This window comes from Apis mellifera, linkage group LG1 (assembly GCF_003254395.2).
Source record: "Apis mellifera strain DH4 linkage group LG1, Amel_HAv3.1, whole genome shotgun sequence".
In the NCBI taxonomy this organism is placed as follows: domain Eukaryota; kingdom Metazoa; phylum Arthropoda; class Insecta; order Hymenoptera; family Apidae; genus Apis; species Apis mellifera.
Genome location: NC_037638.1, coordinates 12,198,607 through 12,225,897, shown reverse-complemented (window position 1 = coordinate 12,225,897; position 27,291 = coordinate 12,198,607). Strand labels below are relative to the sequence as shown.

At 20.5% G+C, this 27,291-nt stretch overlaps 3 protein-coding genes across 7 annotated transcripts in view; 2 read left to right on the top strand and 1 right to left on the bottom strand.

Annotated features, from left to right (window-relative positions):
• LOC724495 (ecdysis triggering hormone receptor) overlaps positions 1-25,428 on the bottom strand; it is a 100,483-nt gene extending 75,055 nt beyond the window's left edge. For 2 of the 3 annotated variants that reach the window (XM_026446018.1, XM_026446032.1), the window contains exon 1: positions 13,960-14,088. The gene's annotated coding sequence lies outside the window, so the exon portion shown is untranslated. Of the gene's footprint in view, positions 1-13,959; positions 14,089-23,232; positions 23,342-24,961 lie in introns of those variants that run through there. The other variant, XM_026446020.1, reaches the window with a different exon arrangement.
• Positions 16-20,006, top strand: LOC409109 (mycosubtilin synthase subunit C). 3 transcript variants are annotated; one of them, XM_016916658.2, is made up of 16 exons: positions 16-302; positions 1,037-1,106; positions 4,399-5,120; positions 5,205-5,373; positions 10,314-10,449; positions 11,641-11,916; positions 13,427-13,582; positions 13,900-14,126; positions 14,853-14,915; positions 16,140-16,350; positions 17,144-17,311; positions 17,777-17,973; positions 18,075-18,270; positions 18,482-18,842; positions 19,046-19,496; positions 19,743-19,997. In XM_016916658.2, the coding sequence occupies exons 5-16, from the start codon at positions 10,314-10,316 to the stop codon at positions 19,881-19,883; spliced, it is 2,583 nt and encodes an 860-aa protein (XP_016772147.2). In that variant the 5' UTR covers positions 16-302; positions 1,037-1,106; positions 4,399-5,120; positions 5,205-5,373; the 3' UTR covers positions 19,884-19,997. The 3 variants fall into 3 exon arrangements, with proteins under 3 accessions (XP_016772147.2, XP_026301661.1, XP_026301707.1); XM_026445876.1 differs by having other exon boundaries at positions 4,399-5,373; positions 19,743-20,006; XM_026445922.1 differs by lacking the exon at positions 1,037-1,106 and having other exon boundaries at positions 172-302; positions 4,399-5,373.
• Positions 25,429-25,564: 136 nt separating the features above from the next.
• On the top strand, positions 25,565-27,154 carry LOC724330 (protein FAM45A). Its single transcript, XM_001120151.3, has 4 exons — positions 25,565-26,023; positions 26,117-26,548; positions 26,615-26,732; positions 26,818-27,154. Exons 1-4 carry the CDS (start codon positions 25,787-25,789, stop codon positions 27,087-27,089), a joined length of 1,059 nt encoding a protein of 352 aa, XP_001120151.1. The 5' UTR covers positions 25,565-25,786; the 3' UTR covers positions 27,090-27,154.
• Positions 27,155-27,291: the final 137 nt, after the last annotated feature.

Here is a 27,291-nt window from a genome sequence, read left to right as displayed (position 1 = left end):
TAGTCATTTATTACGATTAATAACGGAATTTGAAATATTTCGAATCACTAAAGTAGCAAAAATCACTTCGAATTTGATTCAAAATCTAAAAATTCTTAAAAATCCTGATCATTTTGATAGCTATTGAAACTTTTGAAAATTATTCTATCTTATTTATATTATCCAGTTTTCATTTTTACCGACATTATTTCTTGCTTGCATGTTGCTCTCGTGTATGCAATAACGTAAAAAATAATAAGTGGTTAATAAAAGTGAAAGTGTCAAAAATTTTGAATTTATTGAGACATTCCAAGACTTTCAAGGTAATACAAATTTTTGCAATCGAAACTTTTAATTCGAATTTATTGCATAATACAATATGATATTGCAGTGCTTAGAGAGGTTAGAATGATCATGATATTGAGAATCAATCTCACAATTCGTTTCAACATATAATAATTATTCCAATGAATTTAAAACTGAAGTTAAATTCAATCAACACATAAAAACTGATTTTGAATTTTAAGTATTCATAAAGAAAATTCATTAATTTCAATCGTTTTCACGTTTTATAAGAAATTAGCTTTCTTTCTATCATTTTGATAACTATTTTTGGAATTTTAATTATATACATAATCATAATTTTTTTGATTATAATAAAATACAAAGAATTTTGAGAAAAAAATGAAATTATAGTGATTTATTTAACATACGAATATTCATATTCTATAAAAAAAAAATAATGAGATTGATAAATCAAATATAAAATAAGAAAAGTGATACTGAAAAAATAAAAAATTTTGACTTGAAAATGACCAAAAAATGATTTGCAAATATCATTTATAAATTGATATTTCCCATATTCATATTTTTCTTCTACTGAATTTATTACAATCTTCAATCTTTTTTATTAATTATAAGAAATTAGAATAACAATAAAATAAAATTAATATGATAAAATTTAGAATTCTTTTGTAAGTTTTTCTTATAGTTTTGTATATAAATAGTTAAATTGAAATATTAATGTTTCCAATTGAATTACAAATAACATGGATAGAAGAATGAAGTTAAAATAGCATTGATTTCTGAGTCTTCATCAAAGCTCGAGATTCAGTACGAGGAAACGCGTAAGTAATTTAAAACTGCATTTTCACTGAAACAAATCAAATATTTTATCAATATTTCATGTTTTTTAAAAAATCGTCAAATATTTCTTTATATTCCTGTTGCTTGATTTCATTCAAAGCGAAAAATAAATAATGTAAAAAAATAAAAAATATAAAAATATGAAAAAATAAAAAAACATGTGGTAATTCATAGCAACAGAAATAAAAGCTTTTTCAATGAATACTATATTATCTAATATAATATATGTAAAATGATATTATTGCTATTGATATTACATTTTTTTATAAAGATATACATCATTGATGATTGATAAAAATATCTTATATTTTATTTGTAGAAAAAAATTTGTAATCAATAGTCATTCTATGGACAATTATTGATTTACAATTTGTATCAACTTTTTCTTTTTTTTTAATATAATAAGATTGATGAAATATGTACAGTTGCAAAAATATTCATATATCTTATGTAAATTCAACTAATAATATATATTATTAAAATTAATAATAATTTTAGTTTATATAAAACATTATTCAAAATATATAAATCATAATTTTATATATATATTTATTTTATACATTTAAGCAAATTTTTTATCAAAAAATAAATTGTTTATTATTATATATTATACTGTACACGAAAAATTTTCATTAAAATAAAATTTTCCAAAATATGTAAACTTTTTGATAACAAGTGATAAAGAATTTTTCAATATTGCTAGATAATTTTGTAGTTAAACATCTATATATTTATATAGAGAAAAAAAAAATACCAAAAGTAATAATACAAGTAAATAAGATGATACATTATTGAAGTTTCATGAAATGTTGAAAACCAAATAACAAAAATGAAAAAAAAAAAAAGATTACTATCGAGATTTTGAAACTTGTAACATGATCTATCATACTTTCAATTAGGCGATCTTTTATTCATATTTTTATTCATATACAACTAGAAGAAATATTAAAATAATCGTTAATAATTTTAAATTTCTATAAGAATCAAGGAAAGAATCATTAATAAAAAATAATAATAAATTGTTCTATTTGAAATTAAAACTGCATGTTTAAAATATTTTTTTTGTTACTGAGTAATTCTTTTGTCAAGCGAATAAATGGATTAAAATTAAATTTGTAGAATTCCTTTCAAATTATATTACACAATTATATTATATTAAAAAAAGAACATAATACAAGATTCAAGATTTATAGTACAAAATTATCAAGATGGATAAAAAAAAGTGATAAAAAAGTTAAGTTATCTTTATATGAATCATTATGAAGGGGGAAGAAGAATTACATTGAAAAAGTAGCAAATCTCTTGAATAATGAAACAATGAATCACTATAATGGTTAAAAGCACATTAGCAACAATATGCGTCGATATTGTTTTGCCTTGAGCTTATGCAACAAATGATATTTAATAAATAAGTTTCCTTTAGAGATCTAGTAAAGTTAAAGATTCACTATAAAAAAATTAATATCCATCATTGTTCAACAAATTGATATCTAGTAAAACAAAAAAAAAAATACGATAATTTTACTATTCATTAGTCTGAGATATTTATTCTAATATAAATCATGTAAAAATAATTAAGAATAACATTTAAAATTGTTCAATACTTTATTATTTATTAAAAATCTTGCGATAGAATGTATCGATTCGATACATTTTCCTTGCCAATTAAGTAAACTAATTTAATAATTTAATAAAATTCAATTTATAAATATAATTTATATAAATATACAAATAATAAATGAATAATTAATATTATAATTAATATTTACATAAATAATAATAAATTCAAATCATTAGCAATTTTATAATTGACAATTTAATAATTTGATTAATTTTTATTTGACCTTTATTGTGTTTGTGATTTGTTCTGAAAAATTTTGAATAATTCCAAGAAACATTTTAAACAATTTTGAATAAATATTAGGTCAATATTTAATTTTGAATTATTCAATGCAATATTGTTAAGAGAATAATTTAAAAATTATTAAATATGTACAAATTTATTTAATTAAATTTAAATAAAATTTGAATCTTTAATTGTTTCGTTGTTTGAACTGTGATTCAATAATGAATAATTTTGTGCCAAACATTGAATTAATTTGAATCAATCGTGATTAATTTTGAGAAAAACAGATTTTAAATAATTCTGAATCGAGTTTCAATTAATTTTTAATTTTTAAATGCATTTTTAATAAATGCAATTTTAATTAAGCATCACCATATATAAATTTATCTATTGATAAATGAATTATGTCATTATTAACCAGAACTAACTGAATTATTAATTTTACTTTCATTATTTAATACTTATTTAAACTTTATATTTATATCATTATTTAAAAACTTAACAACAAGAAAGGAGAAAAATAGATACACAAAACAAAATAATCATGCAACAAAATATTCCATATTATATTAAAAGTTTGTATTATTTAGTTACAATTGTTTAACTATTATTATTATAAAATTAATAAAAATTAGCATATTGTATTTTAGATTATTATTCAATTGAGGCATAATATTTGTTATTTTGCTACTGAATATACTAAAATGGCAAATTTAATTTGAAATTGAAACAAGAAATAATAAATTTTTGATATTTCAAAATCATTATTTTTATTATTATTATTTGAAAAATATGGAAAATATCTTCAAAATAAACAAATTCATTTTAAATAATCTATGAATTTAAAAAATAACAATAGCAATGGATATATACTACTAACGAATCTTCAAGTTTGAACAAGTAATCGAAGCAACGTGTGACTCACCAGCGGCACATAACCAACGCTACTATCATGGCGACGAGTGTACAAGCTCCGTGATTGGCCAATGTTTTTCATTAATAATTTGTTAATGAAAAAAAAATTTTTGCAAATGCAAAAATTGCTTGAAATCATTTCAAAAATAATTAATTAAGCTTCACCGATTGACTTTCAGAATGTGTAAAAAAATTAATAGTTCTATAGTTAGTTATTTATCAGACATTTTGTGAGATGACACATTACTTGAAATAATATTTTTACATCACTTTTAACAAATTATTCCAAACAATTATCAAATCTATATTACATTATCTGATTATTTAAAATAATCTTACTTCAAAATACAAACACAAGATTGACAGATAATTACTTTTGCATCTGTTATTATCTATAAGGTATACATGCACATACATGAATTTTATCATATTTTATCAATTTTATACTATTAATTTTTATTTTATTGATAAATTTACTAACAAATACAAAAATTGAGCAATTCCTGTTACAGTGTACAAGCAAAACGAAGTTAGTCATGGGATATCATCAAGGAAGTAATGAGGCAACCGTGGATGTTGATGTGATAGTGTCGAAGGGACCAGAAGCAAATGGTAGGCAGCGGAAAATAGCGGTACAAAAGATGCAGAGAGATGGTGGTGGCAGAATGGGGGACAACGAACAATTCAGGGTCCTCGTAACCGGTTCTATATAAAAGCACATGCTACATCAACAGGAGGAGACATTCTCATCGAGTAATCGGGACGGTGATGACCGAGACATAAGGTCATCGAGTTACGAATATCACGCTGTATGCCCTTAGTTTATACTTTTTGCCACTATCAATCGGTGCATGATCGATTATACTTCGTTCAACGATATTCACGATATTCATAATCAAAGATCGATAAAAATTTAAAATAAATCGGATAAATTCGACAATATTATTTGTTTTGAAGTAATATCTGGAAAATTTTGGTAAATAATCGTTGAATAAAAAAAAAAAAAAAAAAAAAGAAAAAAGTGATTGTGATCAAAGCAAGAAGAAGAAAAATTTATCCTGATAATTAAAGATAAGAAGAAGATCAACAAGAGCAAGAAAAAAATCATCACGAAAATTTCTACTAGAAAGTCTCTAAAAGAAGGAATAAGAAAAACGGATAGGAAAAAGTGTGTCGTGATTAAACCACGAAAAAGTGTGAGAAGGAATAGAAAAAAGGAAACTAAGAGGAAAACGTGAGGAAACGTTCGAGAAAAATATCGAGAAGAACTTTTACGTGTTGTAAATATAATATGCATACGCATGTTTTGCACTCTTAGGTAAGAACGGATGCCGGAGTGAAAGTCGATTATCTTCTAAATTCGATTGGTCTTTCGAATACTGGCTCTTGTTTATACCATATAATTTGATCAAATTTATTTCTCGATCGTGGAAAACAGAAATCGAAAGTAGACGAAAGATTGAGCAACGAGAGAAACCGCCTCTGAGGTAAGCGAAAAAATTCACTGGTTTACATTATATCCTTTATACTTATATAATATGTCAAAATATATGAAAACTGGAATAGGAAAATAGTATATTTAAAAAAAAAATAAATTAAATTCTAAATTAATATTAATAATAATTTTAAAAGATGAAGTAGAATATTCAATATATCTTGAGAAATAAAAAAAGGGATAGTTAAGATTAATTTTAATTAGATAGTTTTAAAGGGATCGTTTTAATTTTTGAAGTTTTAAAATAAGATATATTAAATTTTATCAAATCAGTGTTTAAAAATATTTGAATTTGTAGTTAATGTTTATTTAATTTTTTTATTTAATATATATTATTTAGTGTTTTTCTTCACTTGACGTAGAATTTGAGTAGATGTACAAGTTTTATCAATTATAATTCTCTAATGTTAGTTAATATAATAATTATATCATAATATTAGTTGTATATAATGTTTGTATCTTATTTGTACACTATATTATCGCTTTTATTTGATCTTTATATATATCTTACTTAGAATTTAATTTCAAGAACTTCTATTTTTCTTCTAAGAAATTCTTCTTTTAAAAAATAAGTTGATTAAATAAGTTATAATGATGAAACTTCAATTGAATGATATAATGAACAAAATAATAAAATTTATACTTATAATATATAATTTATAAATATATAGTAAAATACTTTTTAGCAGTATATCGAATAGATGAGAATTTAATTAATTTTTGATTAATAAATAATAATAATCAATTGATGATTGAAAAAAATATTTTTAATTAGCCTTTATTGATTAAATATTGATCAATATATGTATATATCTTACGATTTCTTTCTTTTAATTATAAATATCTATTTTTAATTGTAAAATATTAATTAATTAAATTAAATCAATTATTTGATGCTCATTATAATAACATTATAATTATTATAATTATATAACACTGATTTAGCGAATATTGCAATTATTAATAATTATTAACAATTGAGGATAATATTCGAATTATCTTAATTATATTAATTGGAATCTACGATTCAATTTTTATTCATTTAATATACATACAATAAAAATGAATAAAATATTTCATAGAATTCGCAATTCGAGTAATAATGAATTATTAAAATTCTAAATTTATAAATTTATAAATTTAATATTTGATATTAATATTGATATTATGTATTTTTCATCTATTTTTTATTATAAAAAATAATTAAAAAAAAATAAATATTTTAAAATATACCAACCAATAATCCAACCAATTTGATTATATTTCGCATCCATTTCTTAATCTTAAACTATTTTAATTTATATTACTTTTAATTATCATTAACAATTATTTCAATTAATTATTTTTATTTTAATTTATATTCTATCGCGGGAATAAATATTGATGATCTTATAAATTAAGAAAATTCGATAAGCAATTGTTTAAAAATCAATTAATATTATTATAACTTATAGAAATTACCTTCAAAACTCCAGATTACTTTAATTGGTTAATCAATATTCTATTGTATGATAAAGATTTATTAATTTAATAAAAAGGTGTATACGAAATCTCATTACAATTAATCTCATAAACAATTATTTAATGAAAAATTATTAAAATAAAATAGATTATTAAAAATCTATTTAAACTTAAAATTAATTTAAAAAATTGTTTTGAAAAACACTTATATTATTCATGAAAACAATGAATTTTTATTCTACGTATGTATATGTATATGCATTATATACGGGCAAAAACTTTCATATCTGTGGAACGTGTATTTTTCATTTCTTTCTAATGGTTACAAAATGTATACCCGTTGTGTAAGAGTTTCACGCGTTTCTTCCACTGCATCGTCGGTATGAATATAAAACTGTAACGATCACGTTCACGATTAGAAAATTGTGATTCAACAATAGAATTCTTTTTCTTTTTTTTTTCTTCAGTTTTTTTCTTTTTTTTTTCTCTTTCATATTTCTGATATGTAGGATAACGAATAGAATAATGGCACGTAGTCGACTTCAATAAAAAATTAAATAACCGTATGAAATACATTGAAAAGAATTGCATTCTGTAACACAAGAATTGCTAAACATTACCATTGTTATACCTGTGTGAGAAAGTTCCAACTTATGAAACAATTTTAACTTTGTGCAATATCATATTTTTTTTTAAATTTTACTCTATTTATTATCATTATTGTTATATAGTATATGATATATAATATTATATATATCTATTATACAATATTATTATATATGTTATATATTATAGTATTCGTGCAATAATTATAATAATAATGAATAATATGAAAATTATAGTTATTATAATAATGATAATATATTGAATCACATTTCTTGATTCTAAAATTTAATAATTGATATAACATATTGTTGTCATATTATTGTCATTGATAAGAATATCATTAAAAGAAATTATTAAACAATTAGATAGTTAGAAGATTCAAGAAATATTTTTTTATTTTTATTTTTGAATTTTTCTGAAAATTAAGCATCATCATATTTTATTGATTTTTTTTTATAAAAAGATTTATTAACTTTTTTGTATTTTATATTTTTTTAATATAAATGTATATTATATGATTTAAATACAAATATTACAATATATAATTAGAATATATAAACAGAATATATATTAAATAAGTTATAATAATATAATGAATTATTTAAATTTAAATGTTTTAAAAATAAAACATTATTTATGAGTAAAAAAAATTAGTAAAAAGAAAAATATATAAGATAACGAAAAAAAATATCAATTTATTAACAAAAATCAGCAAAAAGAATGATTAATAAAATGATTGAATATTTAAAATAATCAATTGGCGGGAAAATTCAAAATGTTAACATATTACATCAATATTTACATAGTAACATTTGAATCAAATATAATTTCTCTCGAAGCATCGCTATTAAAGTGTCAAAGATGAACATCCACTCTCCTTTCATCTCGAGTTATAATCGAAAAACAAAATTGAATTTTGTTAAATTGACAAATCGAAGGCCGATATCGACTTTCGCGCACAAAATCCAATTATGTCAAGGTATATTATATACAAGTATACAAGTCAGTACATATTTGTATATATACTGTACATAGTCTGTTTCTTGTTACATCGAAGGTTATACATCAATCATCGCTACCGAATGCGACAGAGCTTATTACATATTAATTTTCTTTGTTGAATGTGATGAAATCAGTGAATGGTTCCGGCATTATTTGCTTCAATTTTTTATTTATCTCACAATACACCTGTAAGATAACAGATTATTTTCTGTTTAATTTCCTGCGGCGAATTTAAAGACATTTTGAAAATATTTTTCAGCTTAAAAATTATCTAATTTATTATTATTATTTAAATTTGATCAGCTCCTTGTTATTAATTAAAGAAATTCGATAATTTTTTAATCATACAAAAAAATATTTCAAATAAATTTTTGCTTTTTTTAAATAAAATATTTTATATAGAATATTTATTTAATTTTCAAGATACATTGTAATATTGTTGAATCTTTTCCAATTTTATTGTAAAAATTTATAAATCAAAATATCTATGATATACTGTAATTACTGATAGGAAATTTTACTGATAATAAAATTGATATAAGATAATTCTATATGTAAAAATAAATAAAAAAGAAAAAACAAAATTTTTTTTCGAGGTTTCATTTTTTAATAAATTAAATTTGAAAATTTTTCAAATAGATACAAATAGAAATTGATTGGATACGAATGAATTACTCTTTTAATAAGGTTATTCTATATAAATAAATATAAGAACAAATAGAAAATTCCATTTAAAAAAAAAATTAAGAACAGTATTTTAGAAATTTCAAGGAGCATATCTTCAAAATTTTATTACATCTTAATTAGAGAATCGAAAAGAAACAATTAACTACTCTCATTACTAATTTTTTATTCGATTGATTTTCCCTATAGGAATCCTCAATCTTTCACTAATTGAAGAAACACTTTTACAGTGAATAGATTAGTTATACTTTGTTTGTCATTTAGGATTTGAGATTCTTATATCGATGAATCATGTTTGCGATAAATGCTTGTTAGTTATTCTTGGAATTAATCATTTCTTTTAATGGAATATAAATATATCGATAAATAGCAATGCTATAATTGTGATAATAGAAGAGAGAAAAAGAGAGATAAAAGATATAAATTGTCAATATGAACTACAATTTTTTTATTAAATTTTCAATTCACATATATAAATAAATGCTTGATAAAATTATTCAAGTATTTTATATTATTTTATATTATTTTCTCCAATATTTTTGAAACATATTTTGATATTTATAGCTTCATTAAAAAAGTAATATTAATTGTTTGATTCAATACCTTGTCCATGAAAAAATTGAAATTATTACGATTAATTTATTTTATTAATTTAATTGATTGATATTAATAATTTTTTCGTTTATTTATTATTATTATATTTATTAATCGTAATTTTTTGCATTAATAAAAAATTATTCCTTTAACATATATATTATTAATGTTATAATAATAAACAATAACAATAAATGATAAAATAATATTCAAATTATATTCACTTTAAACTTTAAATTAACTTCCAACAAATTATTCAATAACACATTTTTATTATTATATTATTATTATTATATTATTATTTTCATTTTTATAATTAATCACTTATTTTTTTTGGCAATTTACAAATTAGTGTAATTATTCATATTCAAAAAGTCATTTCATACATTTTAATAACTATTAATAAATTAATAAAAATAAGAAATAAATTAATAAAAATTTTTGTCTAATGCAATAATAATAGTATACATAAATATTAGAAAATGCGATCAAGTTTTTATCCTACATTTTATCCTATATTTTTCAATTATTTTGAATATATGAAAATAGAAAATTGTGAATAATACAAAAATTTTAAACTTGTAGATGGGCACTATACTTCAACAATCGGTGTTAAAAGGCCGACAAAGAATTAATAATGAAAAAGAAAAAAATTTACTTCATGAATTATTCACTCAGGCAGCAGTAAATTATTCCAATCAAGTGGCAATCTATTATAAAGGTATTTATTAATCATATTATTGAATATAGAAGAAAAAAGAATCGTATATAAAAATATAGATAAAAGAGTTTTGTAAAGTGTAAATAAAAAAAATTTATTTCATGTTAATTTATTTTAATGTTTTTCCTACAAGTAATAATATTTAAATGCGAATAATTTAACAGAAATCGAGATTCTAATAATAAATATCATAGAATATTCTACTATTAAATGATATTACATAGTAGTATCGAAATTGAAATTATTTCCTGTATTACGTTCTTGGTATAAATAACTTAACTACCTTAACACTATGTATAGTATAATTTTACTACCATTACTACAATTATACTACCATTATAAAATTTTTATATCGTGATATCAAAAAATTAATTGTTTCAGAAGTTAATGGTTTCAGAAAAATTTTAATTATACATACGATAATTTTTAATTATATATTATAGAAAAGGACATATTTCACTTATTTCGATTTTTAAATATCGTGAACGAGATTTTGAATAATTTTTTCCTATACATATATATAACAATTGTTCGACCATAATTTTGAAAATATTTACAATAAAAATTGTTACTTTGCATAGAATGTTAATAGAAAATATCTAACTTATAAATTATATTAACTTATATTATTAATTTATTATAAATATATCACAGTTAATATCCAAAATAACTTAATATCATTATACTTTGATGTTATTATTACGTAGATCGAAGATCTTTTGGATTGCGAAATGCAAAAATAAAATATAAAAAAAAACCTTAAGTTATATATCGAATGTTATAATTTTATTTAAATATTACTTTATTTTATCTTCATTATTCATATTTTATGGAAAAATCCATGAAATGCTCAAATTCAGTTTGGATATATTTCAAATTTATTAAGAATACACGAAATAACTTTTTAAACTTAACTTTTAATTCTATTAGATACATCTGGTTATTTCCGTAATATTTATTATATATTAATATGAAGATATTTATGAAACATATAAATATATACAATAATAATTTTAAAAGATAATAATTAAATAATAATAGAAATCTTTTTCAATACATCTTGGAAAATTCAAGTAGTAATTATATGCATGGAAAAAATTCATTCAAAATTGATAAGAAAGTTCTTTTTCTAAATAATTATCATACTTTCTTTTAACTCTGTTAATAACTCGTTTTTTCAATTTAACATAGATGACAATGGCCAGGAATATGTAATTTCTTATGAACAATTAAACGAGATAACCAATAAATTGGCCAGAGTTTTTCAAAAACTTGAGAAATCAGAAGATGCATCAAAATCATTTGTAGCGGTATGCATGAAACCCTCGCATCAGTTACCGACCGTACTGATTGCCATATTGAAGGCTGGTATGGCATATCTGCCCTTGGACGCAGAATTTCCTATGGTCAGGATGAAACATATCTTAGAAGAAGCAAAACCTTTTGTGGTGGTAATCGAACAAGAAAGTAAATGCAAGATTTTTTTTTTATAAATGAATTTTCTAATACCTTGTAAATCGAGATTTAAATTCCTTGTTGAATAATTTTTAAACATTATTTGAATGTATACTTACTAACTATGGAGAAAAATAGCATCTATTGAAAAATCAATTGAGAAAAATCGATATAAACTTTAATCAAGCTTAAGCTATTAGTATTACTTTTTAATACAGTTATTCTTCTTATATATATGTTATATATTTATTATATCTTACATATATATTATATATATATTATCTTATATTATATATTTAGTACATTCTTTCTAAATGTTTCATTATTTTTTTTTTTTTTTTGCAAGATATTCTTATTTTATTATTTTACTATTATTTATCAAAATAAGATATAAAAACTATCTAAAAATACAAAAAAATTCGTTTTACATTTTTTTGCAGTTAATGTCTTCCTCCATAGTTAGACAGTATAGAACCAATATAGAAAAAAAATTTGGAAAGCAAGGGTATGTATGTATATAAATATTTTTTGAAATATTAACAATGAATATAACCTGTAAAATTGTTAAAAATCTTTTAAACTATTCAATGATTTACACATGATAATATATTTAATAAGAACATATTTGAAATCAAATTTTAAATTTGAACTTGTCGACAATCCATTTATAGTTACAAAAGAAATTCTATTTTATTTTAAGTTCGAAATAAGATTTAAATTAATTGCGATATGAATTCGAAAACAAAATTCCATTTCTTATAAGAAATTATGTATAAATCTCATTCTCACCTGCAACGTATTCCTAGAAATGCAAATCATGAAAATATCCGGATAAAAAGGAGGAAAAAAAGAACAGACGAAGAGGGAAAAAGTATATGTAGATCCGCTTGTAATATACTTTGAAACGATTTTTCCTTCGAGCAGTAAACGGAAGAACCTTGCCGCCTATGCAGATCACCGTGTTGGATCTTTAAGGTCAAGAGAACGAATCGATCCCTTTCGATTCATATATGAAAAACTTCCTGAACATGACTCGTTAACACTTATTGCACGTTGTAAATTGTACTTTATAGTCGCATTAATTAAACTATTTTTAAAATCCTTCGATTTAAATGTCGAGAGACAAATCAGACAAAATTCTGCCATTTAAGATCATGTGTACAGGAACAACCTAATGTTACTATAAAAATAAAAAAATCAATTTTTCAAGTTTTGATGTAAAAAGAATCTATCATTGATGTAAATTTTTTTATTTTTTTAATCCTTAAGTATTCAAATTTAGTATTCTATATATATCAAAAAATATTTAAAACACTAAGACAATTGAATAATTTTATTAAATTTTCAATATTAAAATATAATTTATTTATTTATCATTTATTACGAGATTTCACATAAATTCTTATGTAGTCAGATTTTTTTAAACTTGAAAATCTTACATTAACAAAACATTACATTACAAGTTCAATAAGGATGTTAGTATATAAATATATTTTAAGCTTCTAAAAAAATTATTTTTCAGCGGATTTATCACTTTACGAAGGAACAAACACGATCACCTATGAACAATTGTTAAAGCAATCTAAAAATGAAGAGAAAGAAAATTTGAAGGTTGAAGAAGATCCTGAAAGAACTGCAATTGTTTTATATACTTCTGGAAGCACAGGCATACCTAAAGGTAATAATAATTAATTTCATGGACCGAAATAGCATTATCTCATTTTATGTAATGCAAAATTAAATTGTTTGTAACTTAATCCATATTTTTGTCATCATTAATTTTTATATTTATTTCAATTTCTAATCTTAATCATCCAAAAACCGTTCATTATGATCAAATTACAAGACATTATTATTCAAATTATTTATTTTTTTTTTCATTTTGTTATTTTGTTGCTTATTTTTCGTTATTCTTTTGTATTTTTATGATTTTTTAAAATAATTATTTTTATCATTTTAAAATATTAAATTTTCTTAATCTTTTCTTAATGACAGGAGTTCTTCTACCACATGCAACTATATTGAATCGATTGGAATGGCAATGGCAGGAATTACCTTATGCAGAGGACGAAAAAAATTGTATTTTTAAGACATCTTTGACATTTGTGGATAGTGTATCTGAAATTTGGGGACCTTTGTTGCAAGGACGTACACTGGTGGTTGTTCCCAAACATGTTACCAAGGATCCAGAGAGATTTGTATCTGTACTGGAAGAACATAAGGTAAAAAATTATATATAAAATATATATTTAAAAATAGATTTTTTGCAAATTTTTTATTTAGAAAAAAGAAAAATAAGAGAAAGAAATTCATATAAAAGAAAAAAAGAATTTTAAACAAGAATAAAAAGCAACAAAAAATGAAAAAGAAAAAAATAAAGATAACATAGTTTAGTTTAGTTACAAAAAATTTTGTAATTCTGATTTTATTAATATTATTGTAAAAATTATATAAAGATTTCTGTAAGACTAGAAAAATAGTATTTGTACATTAAGTGTAAAAATAGTATTTGTACAGTAAGTACTTATTTTTTATTAATTACAAAATTTTATTTTTCAACATTTTTTTTTAATAATTTCAACAAACTTTCTAATAATTTCTTAATAATTTTGAATAATAATTTCAGATAATTTCAGAAATTTCATTTTTTTGATCTCTAATTTCAATTCATTTAAAAAAAAAATTTCTTAATAATATTTATAGAAATTTATATATTCTATATTATTAATATATATTATTTTATGATCTTATTAATAATAATTATTATTATTATTAAAAATAATATTACACATTAACAATACACATTAAAAATAATATTATTCTATATTGTATAATAATATAATTTTTATATATATATTATTTTATATTTTTATATTATCTCTTTAATGTTTCTGTAAAACTTTTTAATTATAAAATTTTATTATTTAATAAATATAAAATAATTTCAGATTCAGCGATTGGTACTGGTCCCATCCTTATTGCACTCCATGTTAATGTATCTCAGTTTACAAGTAAGCAATATACCAATTATTACAACACGTAAACGGATATAAGATCATATCATCTCACTTAGACGCTTCGATTAAACATGTAAATCCACGTACATTCTTATTAAATCTTTTTATCTCTTATATTTTCTTTCTTATAATTTTTTATGCTTAGACTATTTCTAAGCACTTTCAATAAAGATTAATATACCAGATAACATACATCCCTTTCAATAAGCGCAATCTTTATGTATCAGATTTATTCACAATGGAAGCATTTTTCCACGTTACTTCGAAATTCACATAGGTTTCATATTTCCATTATTATGAAGAAAATAATAAGATAACAAAAAAAAAACATAAAAATTAATTATATTAAAAAATAATTAAATTGATAATTTATTTAAATTTGAAAATTCATGTTATTTTATCTATGTAATTACTTCTATAAATACGAATTAAAAACTATTTAATATTGAAAACTGAATAAATAATAAATTTTAGATTAACATTAATTATATATATAATTATGATTTCATCAATTCATTAAAATAATTTATATAAAAAAAATAAAAAGTTATTTATATTATATTAATATAATATTATTAGTTACTATTAATTATTATATATAATTAACTAGAAAATTTCATGAGTTTGAAAATTAAGATTTTAATAATATCTGACAAAAAATAGATAAATATTTATTTACTCTTTAAAATAAATGAAATGGAATAAAAAGAAATATTTTAAATTTTAAGAATTTCGAAAGTTTTGAAAATTTCGAGAATTCCAAATTTCATTAATCTAAAAATTAAATTTCCAACCATTTCTAATTCATATATTTTATAAAATCATGTTATTTAATTTACAATTTATATAGTATTTAATATACTATTTTTATAGTATATTTTTGAATTTATTCAGTTTTCTTTTTATTTTTAATTCAGTTATAAAATATTAATATTGATAATTTTAATGTATATATAACCTATATAAACATTAAAGAAAATAGTATAATATAATTAATATTAATATATAAAATAATATAATATAAAAATAAAATACTACTCTTTCAATTTATTTAAAATTTTCGTACTACATATCACACATTTAATGAATAAAATAATTCAATAATTACAATTCAATAATTTACATATTTTAAGTATGTCTTTTAAATCACGATATTTGTCGAATAATTATCACTAATTGATAAGTTTAGCTAATTCAATATTCATCAATTATGTTTAGAACAAGGATGATGTTCTACGTTCGTTAAGACTTTGGGTATGCTCTGGAGAGACATTGCCAGTTTCTTTAGCGGATCAATTCTTCACCACATTTGAGAATGACAGTAAAATTTTAGCAAATTTTTATGGAAGTACAGAGATCATGGGAGATGTTACCTATCATCTTTTGACCAATCGGAAGCAACTACAGTCGGTAGAAAAAGTACCAATTGGTAAATGGAAAATTACAATTTTTTTTTTTCAGAAAATATTCATTTTCAGTTTTTTTATTATATGGTTATTAAAAAAACATGAAAATCTTCTTAGCAAAATTAACATTGTTTTATTGAGATGAAAATATAATACACAAATATAATATTTATTTATTTTTAATAAAGCTTCAATTACAATCATTCATATATTAAATATTTACAGGATATTCTATAAATCAATCAATAATGATGTCTAATAATTGATTTCAAACAACTTTTTCTTTTGCGAAAATTTTCATTTCAATATTGTAAATTATTAAAAATATTGTCAATCATAGAGTGTATAAATTTGCATCATTATGGTAGTGTTGGATATATGCTGCCAATGAGTTGCCACGGTTGAACAAATATTCGAACAAATCGAAAATAAAAGTTTCGCAAAAAAAAGTTATAATGTTGAAAAATCTCAGATATAATCATTTAACCTTTATTGATCGTCTGGGATAAATTCTATATATTATTGTAGATCAATATTAATAGTTCTAGTATTAAAAAAATATAGAAAAGAAATTAGTGATCTTATGGTATCAAAAAATCATTGAAAAATATAGAATTGAAAATAAAAAAAAAAGATTGAAAATTTTGCAAAATCTAACTTTACAATTAATTAATGTAATAAAATTATTTGCATTAGATTCTTATTATAAATATTTTTTAATTATTTATAATAATAAATTTAGAATTTATTAATCATGTTTATTTTATCTATTAATTAAGTTCGAAGACAAATGTCTAATAAAATGTCTAATTGCAGGAAAACCACTGGACAATTGCGTTATTTATATCGTCAACAAAGATATGCGACTAATACCACAAGGAGAAGTTGGAGAATTAATAGTTGCCGGTAGAAACCTTGCAACAGGCTATATTCACAATAATGAATCCCGCAAGTTTCAAGACAATCCTTATACGATCGATTTAGGTAAAAATATCACCAATTTTTTTTATATATTCTATTACTTAAACAATTTATTTTGTAATAATTATTACTTTTTTATTTAATTAACATCAATACATAATTTAGCAGATTTCCTTATTCATTTTTTTTCATCGGTTATATAATATATGTTTTTTGGAATGTAACGTTTGATTTTATTTTATTTGAAAATAATTCATTTAAATATAATAAAAATTTTTTGTTATCTTTTTATCATCGACGTTATTTTATCATAACTAAACAATAACTAAATATATAATTATAAATATAATTATTGATAAGAAAGAAAATTTCTTGAGAATTATGAGAATTCTGTTAATATAAGTATAAATATAAGTATAAATATATAATATTAGAATCTTTTTTTAATATATTTATATTAATATTTATATTAAAAATGCATTTAAAAATTTATAAAAAAAATAATTTAATTATATGCATGTTAAACAGAATATTCAAGGATTTATTGCACTGGAGATTATGCCAAAATATCAAAAGGTGTGATTATGTACGAAGGACGTGTAGATTCGCAAATTAAAGTTAGGGGACATCGTGTGGATCTTACGGAAGTAGAAAAAGTAATATCTAGGATATCTGAAATAGATGGAGTGGTTGTTCTTTGTTACAAACCCGGTGAATTGTCACAGGTATTATTAATTTTATATTTTTTTTGTTTGATTTTTTTTATTCACAATTTATAAGATTTCAACTATTGATTATAAAAAAAATTATATATATCGATTTTCAGAGTCTAGTTGCTTTTGTAACTATTGCAAAAGATTCGTCCACTTGCGTATCAAAAATAGAAACGTTTCTACAATCTATGCTACCTATATACATGTTACCACGAGTTATCATCGTGGAAAATATACCACTTTTAACAAATGGGAAGACTGATCGTCAGGCATTATTAAAATATTATGAATCTTCTAATGTCAATAACGGTAATACATTAGTAATTTTAAATTTAATATCGCATAATTGCAACAATTACAAAAAAAAATATTTATAATCAACGATAGTATTTTAATATAGGCAAAATAAACTTATAATTTTCACCTCATTATCTAAAAAATCTATCATAAGATAAACTATATTAATATGTATATATAAAATTTCAAAAATTAAATTATATTTATACATTTCTCTATTTAGAAAACGAGCAGTGTATGAATTGTGACTATACTAATGTACTTGAGAAGGATCTTGCCAAGGCGAAAGTTCTGTTTCCAACAGTGGCATCCGTGATTGGAAATGGAGGTCGTGCAGACATCACGCTTAATGCAAATTTTTATGAACTTGGCGGGAATTCTTTGAATTCGATTTATACTGTGACGAAGCTCCGGGATCAAGGTTATGAAATAGGCATTACAGAATTTATCACGGCAAAAAATTTGGCCGAGGTGCTCGATCGAATGAAGATTAGTACTGAAGACGTGGTTTATGAAAATACTCTTAACGAAGAAGAGCATATCTTTGAAATGTTAAATGATTCTCATAAAAAAGATGTAATAGAGTATGTAAAATTCATCTTAAAAATATTTTTTAGATATAAAAAAAGAATATTCAGAAGAATTATATTTTTAATAGTTTTTAATATAATAAGAATAACTTTCAATAATTATCATTTTTAATATAAATTATAATATTAAAATAATTCTAATGATTGAAAAATATATATATAAATTATAAATATAAGAGAAAAAAAAATTGTTTCAGAATTATTACAGAAAGTTTCTACAGTAAAGCAGATTTAGAACAGTGGTTAATGCCGGATATAACAAGGGAAGATTATCAAATAATGATGGAAATGCTTTGGAATTCTTTAGTGGAAAAAAATTTAAGTTTTGTAGTGAAATCATCGCAAGATAATAAAACAATAGGAGTAGGCTTGAATTTTGATCTCTGGGATGAGCCTGAATTAATCCTTGATTCCAAATTGATGATCGTTTTCGAATTTTTGGAATATCTAGAAGCGCCTATTAGGGAACGAAAATTACCAAAAGGAAAAGGTCAAATTATTCACAATTTCATGATGACAACAAGCAGTGATTTAAATCCGGCCGAAAATGTAATTATGATGAAAGAGATGGAAGAATATTGTTTGCAATTGGCTAAAAGGAAAGAATATGCTGGCATTTTCACTACAAATACAAGTCCATTAACACAGGTAATAAAATTTAATATATAAGAATATTGCAATTTAATGTAAAATTTAATATAAAAAAATATTTTAGAATCATTAAAATTTTTTCTTATCAAAATTTTTAAATTTCTCTTAAAATTTCCATTAAAAATAAAGTTTAAAGACCACATTTTTTATTATTTTTACTAATAACTTTATATTTGACTTTGTTAATTTATTAATTTTTATTTAAAAAGAGATAATTTTATTATTATTATTTTTATGTAACAGCAACTTGGAATAGACGTGTTCGGATATGAAACAATGTTGACTTATCAAGTAAATAGGTATTATGCCCCAGATGGTACAAAACCTTTTGAAAAAGCTCCGGACGATCAACTAGCAATTTGCTCGTTGAAAATGATCACTTAATAGCCTTTGAAAACGAATCAGAAATATTAATGATTTAAGTACAAGAATGTAACATGTCGTTATATTACTGTCATTTATAGTAATAAAATAAATAAGCATGTATAGTCATTGAAAGCGATATAGTGAAATCCTAAATTTAAATATAATCGATGATACCTATTTATCTAGCTGCATTTAATAAAACTGCATTTTATAGCTAAGGAAATTTGTCAGGGAATTTTTTACCAAAGAAAAAATTAGTTCTAGCAGATCTTATACGATTTTGAATAAGACTTTCTTCCTCTAAAATTTCTCAATTAATAGGATTCAACATATAAACTATTATTAAAATTTAATACCTAAGTAATCTTATCTCACTATACCGCTTTTATTAACGGTATTAATAGTGTCAAACATAATTATGTCTATTATTTATTTTAATTATGTAATTTCGTATTTTTATGAAATGATTATTTTGTAAACAATTATCATATAATTATTATTAATATTATGCTTTTATATATATCATAATAGTACAACAATATTGATAATAGTGTATATATATATATAAGTGGATCACATTATTGGCAAAAAATTGTAAATATTTTTGTACATAGAATAGTATACATAGAATATACGATATATAGATATATAATACATATATAATATATATATAATATATAAATATATGATAAATAATCTTTATATATAATAATATATCTTTCAATAGCTTATTGAATGTAAAAATTTTTTTTACGAAATAAATATATAATAAAGATTTGTAGTAATTATTTTTTATATATTTTTTATATAATTACTAATTGCTTTTAGATAAATATTTACAAATAATGATTAAATATTTACAAATATAATAAATATGGTTTAATTTTTTTTACATATGCATCTATAACAATGTAACAATCACATAATGTTATACTCTTCTTACTATTATTTGTTAATGGCTGACATTTAAACTATACATCACCTTTATATTATATATTTATAATATCTATTATCGCTCAAGGATTGTTTTGATTTTGTTCATTTTATAAAAATTCAATTTATAAATATTTTTGTAAAATATTCAATCTCTCGATAAATAAATATTATGTATGATACTTTTTTTTTTAAATGCAAAATAAGCAGCCATTTTTTATAAATATCTAAAAGACAGATCAACGTTTATATATGTGAAAAAATTATTCGAAATATTGTTTTCTATAGCATAATTAAAAATAATTAAAATCCATAAAATATTATATTAATCCATAGATTGATCCAAATTTTTTTTCAAATATTTTTAATTTCACATTTTTTACAAAGAACATTTCTATAATTAATATTACAAACGAGATATATAATAAACTTATATATTTTTATATCTTCTTAGTTTGGATTTTATGATTATAATAAATATATATATAATTATTATATTTTAATGAATATTTATATTATTTGTACATCAAACTCATCTTATAAAATTTGCAATGCAAAATAACTTAGCATATTCGAAAGTACATAGATTATTATCATTTTAGTTACATTCTCAACGTTATCGATTCTAAATTGATTCAAAATAACTTTGCCTCAATTCTTTTATATAATCTTTTATATAATAATCATGTACTTCAGAAACATTCTATATCCAAAAGGAAAATATTTTTATTATATTATTATTATTACAATTGTTGTTTCTATTACAGTTGGTTACGTTTAATTACAATATTATTTCAATAGCGCTATTGTCTTATTCTTTTTTGAACATTGTTTTGAAATATCAACCGAAAAAACAATGTTTCTTACGTCCTCTGCAATTTACATAGATATTATTCATTTTATCTTCAAAAAAAAAAAAAAAAGTATATGTATATGTTACGAAAATATTCTTATTTAAGATAAAATTTGATCAAAGAAAAGAAATATAATTATAGAATTTACTAATAAATTATGAAAATGATATATTATACATATAAGACATATAGATATAATTTATATTTCGATAAAATATATTTAAAAATTACATTGCGTGATTATAAAACTGAATTAATAATGTAGATAAAAAATTTATAGAAAAAGAAGTAAACTATTTTTTTTATAGAATTCTTCTTTTCATCGAATATTTGTTTCAAAAGATATTATTATTTTTTTAAAACTATAAATTAATTGATTATTATCAATTTTTTATGAATAAAAAAAATTCATATATAAAAAGATTATTATTTAATCAAAATTATTATTTTTTTGATAAATATAAAATAATTATATAAAATAAATCTATTATGAAATAATAAAAAATATCAAATAAAAATAAAATTAATATATATTCAAACAAAATATCAAACTTTTTTTTAGAAACATATTATGGCGTCCATATTGAAATTTGTCTTTGAAATTAGATAAGTTAATAATAATCCGTATAAAAAAAATAAAAATTTTTAAATATAATCGATCATTAGAATAAAACAATAATTAAGCACAATTTTCATTTTAAAAAATCATTATATAAGTTACCTATACCATGAACCTATAACCATCAAATAAAAAAAATATATAATTTAGCCGTTGAAAAATTGCTAATTATAATAATATTAAAATACTAAAATAATATATATGATAAATATATATTTCATTTCTATGAAAGGAAATATATACTTAAATTGCATACTTTTAGAATGGAATTTCATTATGAATATCGATAATAATAAATTGGCAATTCATAATTTCGACTATCAAATGAGGAATCAAACAAATAATACCGCAATATATTGAAACATATCAAAACACATCAAATATAACACGAAAAAAAATTTCTTAAGAAAGCTATATTATGAAAAAATGTTATCATTCTCGAATATAATTTTGGAAAAAGAGAAATATGAAATATAAATATGATATATAAATACATTTAGAAATGCAATACATATTACTAATATAATTTAATTTGATAAAAAAAATTGACTTTATATATCCGTTTCAATATAATTAAAAAAATTATAGAAATAATCTATACAGAATAATCTAAAATAAATTTATTTTTAAAAAAAAATAAATCAAAATTATCAATTACAAATTATTATATATATATAAAATATACATAAATCATTTTTTCATCAAAATTATTCCAACAATTGAACAACGACAATCTAATAAAAATCAAAACCATAAAATGTATAAAAAAACGTTTTAAGAAAGCAACAAGTAAATTCAAGTTTCGATTTAAGGAACAATAAACTACCGATAACCTCAACAATAGAAAAAGTATATAGAAAACAAAACACTAATTAATTTTATTACAATAATAAATTAATTATTAAGTACATAAAATTGATAGCAATTCATGAATTCAACGACTATGAATAGAATTACTTACTGCGTAATTGAATCACGAAAGCCGGTTATAATCACGCATCTTCTAACGATAACATTCTATAGAAGACTGACATCGCGCGCTACAGTTCAAATAACAGCTTTCTAATTGGCTAGAATCATAAATAAATTTTACAACTAAAATCATGCGAAAGATTAAATTTTTGTATAATATAATATAATATATATTTTAATTAAAAATATATAATAAAAACAAATTATTATTTATTTAATTAATTTATAAATATTAGAAATTTAATTATTTGTTAAATTTTTATATTTATATATTCTTTTATTATGTCATTTATTTAATTATCAATTATTTGTCGATTCTATTAATTATTCAAACCTTACTATAAATAGATATATTATTTTATACATCAATTTATTTCTTTTTATTTTTAAATTTATTTAATTATTTATATATTTATTTATTCATTTTTTTTAGTAATTTTTTTGATTTTTTTTTGTTCATTTTTGTATCAATTTATTTATTTATCTTCATTTATTTAGTTATTTATATATTTAATTCTTGATTTATTTATTTATTTAGCAATTTATTTATTTTCTTATTTATTTATATATTTATTCAATTAATTAAAAAAATATATCAAATTTTTTAAAAAATTATTAAAAAATAATTTTATTTATTATTACTGTTAATAGACATTGAATATCTATCATAATAATGAAATTATTATCATAATTGCAATATTATTTTAATTTTTATATTAAAATAATTTTACTAATTTACTTTTAATATATTTTTAATTAAAAAATATATTAATATTTATAATATAATAATAATATAATATAAATATAATAATATACTAATATAATAATAATAGTTTAATTTTTGATTATCTAATTTTTATAATAATTTATGAATGAAATTTTTTTGTATTGTAAAAGATAATTATTTGTTTATTTAATTTTCATGAATAAGAAAAAAAATCATGTTCATTATATTAATAGTTTTGAAAATAAAAGTTTGATAATAAAATTGGAAAAAATTAAGGATATAATAAATTGTTTTTAGAATTACCGTAATAATTAATTGTTTCATAATCAATAAATTATAATGTGTGCAAGTCAAAAAATATAAATTTTTATATACTTTATTTCTTATAAGCTTGATCTAGATTTTATTTATAATTTTTATAAATTTTATTTAAAATTAAATTTAAATTCGAATCGTTCTATCCGTTATTAATATTATATTTATTTTCTATATTAAATCGATAATGTTGCAGGTTTAAAAAAATGAATCAATAAAATCACTAAAATTCTTAAGATATAAAAAAATCTTATCACATCTTGTTTTATAAAATCGTAAGATATAAAATATTATTATTAGTATATTATATCTTTTAATTATTATTAATATATCTTAAATCTCTTTTATAATTTTATTATTTACATAAAAATTATCAAGTTTTTTAAATTTATATATAATATATATGTATATATGCATATACGTATAAATAATTATATATAGAAATAAAACAAAAATGTAATATAAATACATTGTAACAAAAACGTATTATATCTGTACATATATTTTAATTTTTATTTCTTTTTATTATTTTCGTGATTAAATTAAATATAATTTTTATATTCATTTCTAATGAATCCAAATCTAAATAAAAGATATATTAAAACTCGATATTTTGTATGATAGATATTTCAAAATATATAATAAAAAATCCCATTGAATATGGATCTATTCTTACCTTGCTGTGATATTCATAATGAGATTCTATATTCATTTTAATGGTATATAATTTTGTGAATTAATTTATACAATTTTTAAAATCTTTTTTACGAATAGAATCAGAAATTTATATTTTTCTTATTAATAAAAAATGAAAAAATAATTTATCTATTCGACACTCATCTATTTTCAAAAAATTTAAAATCTATTGTAAAATGTTATGAATACATTCGTATTTATATTGGAATATAACAAAATAATATTTTTTTATTAATTATTCTATATTGAGTTTATTAATTTTGATAACTGAATTTTAATATAATTTCTAAATTTATCACTCCAAGATCATAAAGCCTTTTTTATTACACGATTGATATTTTATTTCGAATTCTCACTTCCTAATTGAAGATGAAAAATTTATCCAAAAATTTATTTCCAAAGAAATGCTAATATTTAACGTTAAACTCTATGCTATGGGAGTAATAGAGAGGAAACAAATTAAAAGAAATTTGACGACGCCATCTATCTGATAATACAACGTACTATGTAGTACTATGAAATAGTGAATCTAATATCAGATTCTATGTATATAGCACTTCGGCAACGCTGGATCTATCCTATCTTTCATTTATATTAATATAATCTGTATGTGAAATATAACCTTAAGAAACGTCAAATTTAACAAGCTTAATTTTAATATGTATCTATAGTATAAATACTTATATTGAAATATAATGATTACATATTATTTAAATATCTTAATAAAAAGAATTATTAATATGATGTTTGTTCATTTTAATATTATTTGACGAATTTATCTATCAGTAACATATGTATTTTCGAAATGGCACCTCTTACAGATTTGCTATCATGTAGCATAATTGAAAAAGATTCTAATGGTGATATATTATGGACATGGTCTTATCCGATAGTTTCTGAGTCACAAAAAACAGTTGTTGCAAGAAAATGCAATTTAGAAGTAGAACATAATTCTCCCCAAGTATTTGTATTTTCAAGACATAAATCTGATTGGTTCTATATACATTGTAGTGAAGTATTTGATTCAGACAAATTACCAAAAGTAAGTTATACAACTTTAAAAAAAAACATGAAAATAATTATATAAATATATTATATAGTTAATAAATGTATCTCAAAACTATGTTCAAAATAGGTGAAGCAATTCGCATTGATTTTATTTGCCAAGGATTTCAATCCAAGAAAGTATGAAGTATTGTCAAGAGTCCTTAGCAAAATGTATTGCAAAACTGGAAAACCAACAGAAATATTACAATTGTATTTATCTGTATTTACAAAAGGATCATGTTCTACTCAGGAAAATGGAACATTTGTCTCTGATGATTTTAATAGTCATTGTTTTATAACAAATACAAATATTAGAGAAATGATTAAAACATTTGAATTAGAAACAATATTGATATATACAGCTCTTCTTTTAAAAAAAAGAATAATAGTCTATCATCATAGTTTAGAACAATTACTAAAATGGATTGGAATATTTCCTGCACTGATGAAACATCGCAAAGTCACTGATAATTTGTTTCCTTGGATTGATTTAATTGATGATGAATTGGCAGAATTAAAAGTATATTAATATACAACTTATTATTTAAAATTATCATAAATTTAAACTAATTATATTTTTTTATAGGGACAGTCATATTATATTGCAGGCTGTAGAAATAGCTCTATTTCATCAAGAACAGATTTATTTGATCTACTTGTAAATATTCCAGCCAGAGAAATTACAGTTGCTTCGCATGCAAAAGGTAAAAGAAAAAATTAACTAAAAATACTTTTAAACACTCTTACTTTTATAAACATATTGTACTAAAATTACTATTATTTTTTTAGAAAGCCTAACAATGACAAAAACACACAAAGAAATAGCTTTATTTATGATTCAATTAAGTGAAAATCAATCTTATATAGAAACTCAAATAATATCTGAAATAAATGATAAAACTCAAGATCTATTGAATCAGCTGAAATCTTTAGCTGTAGTTCAAAGTCCTGATGGAAGAAAAATGGTATCAGCGCAAACATTGAAAGAAAAAAATTTACCACCTGCAGTAGAAAATTTTTTAATTAATTTGGCTATAGCAGAAAATTTATTTTTATTGTAATTTTATATATTTTTATAAATATATTCATTTAATTATATTATAATTAAATAAATGATTTCATCATATTTAGTGTAGTATTTTAATTATAATTTTAAAAAAATCTAAAGAATTTAAATTTGAATTCGAGACAAATATTGGAAATAGATCTTTACGACATCTAGTGACAAATTTGTATATTATTCTTGTTCATAGATAATCGAAA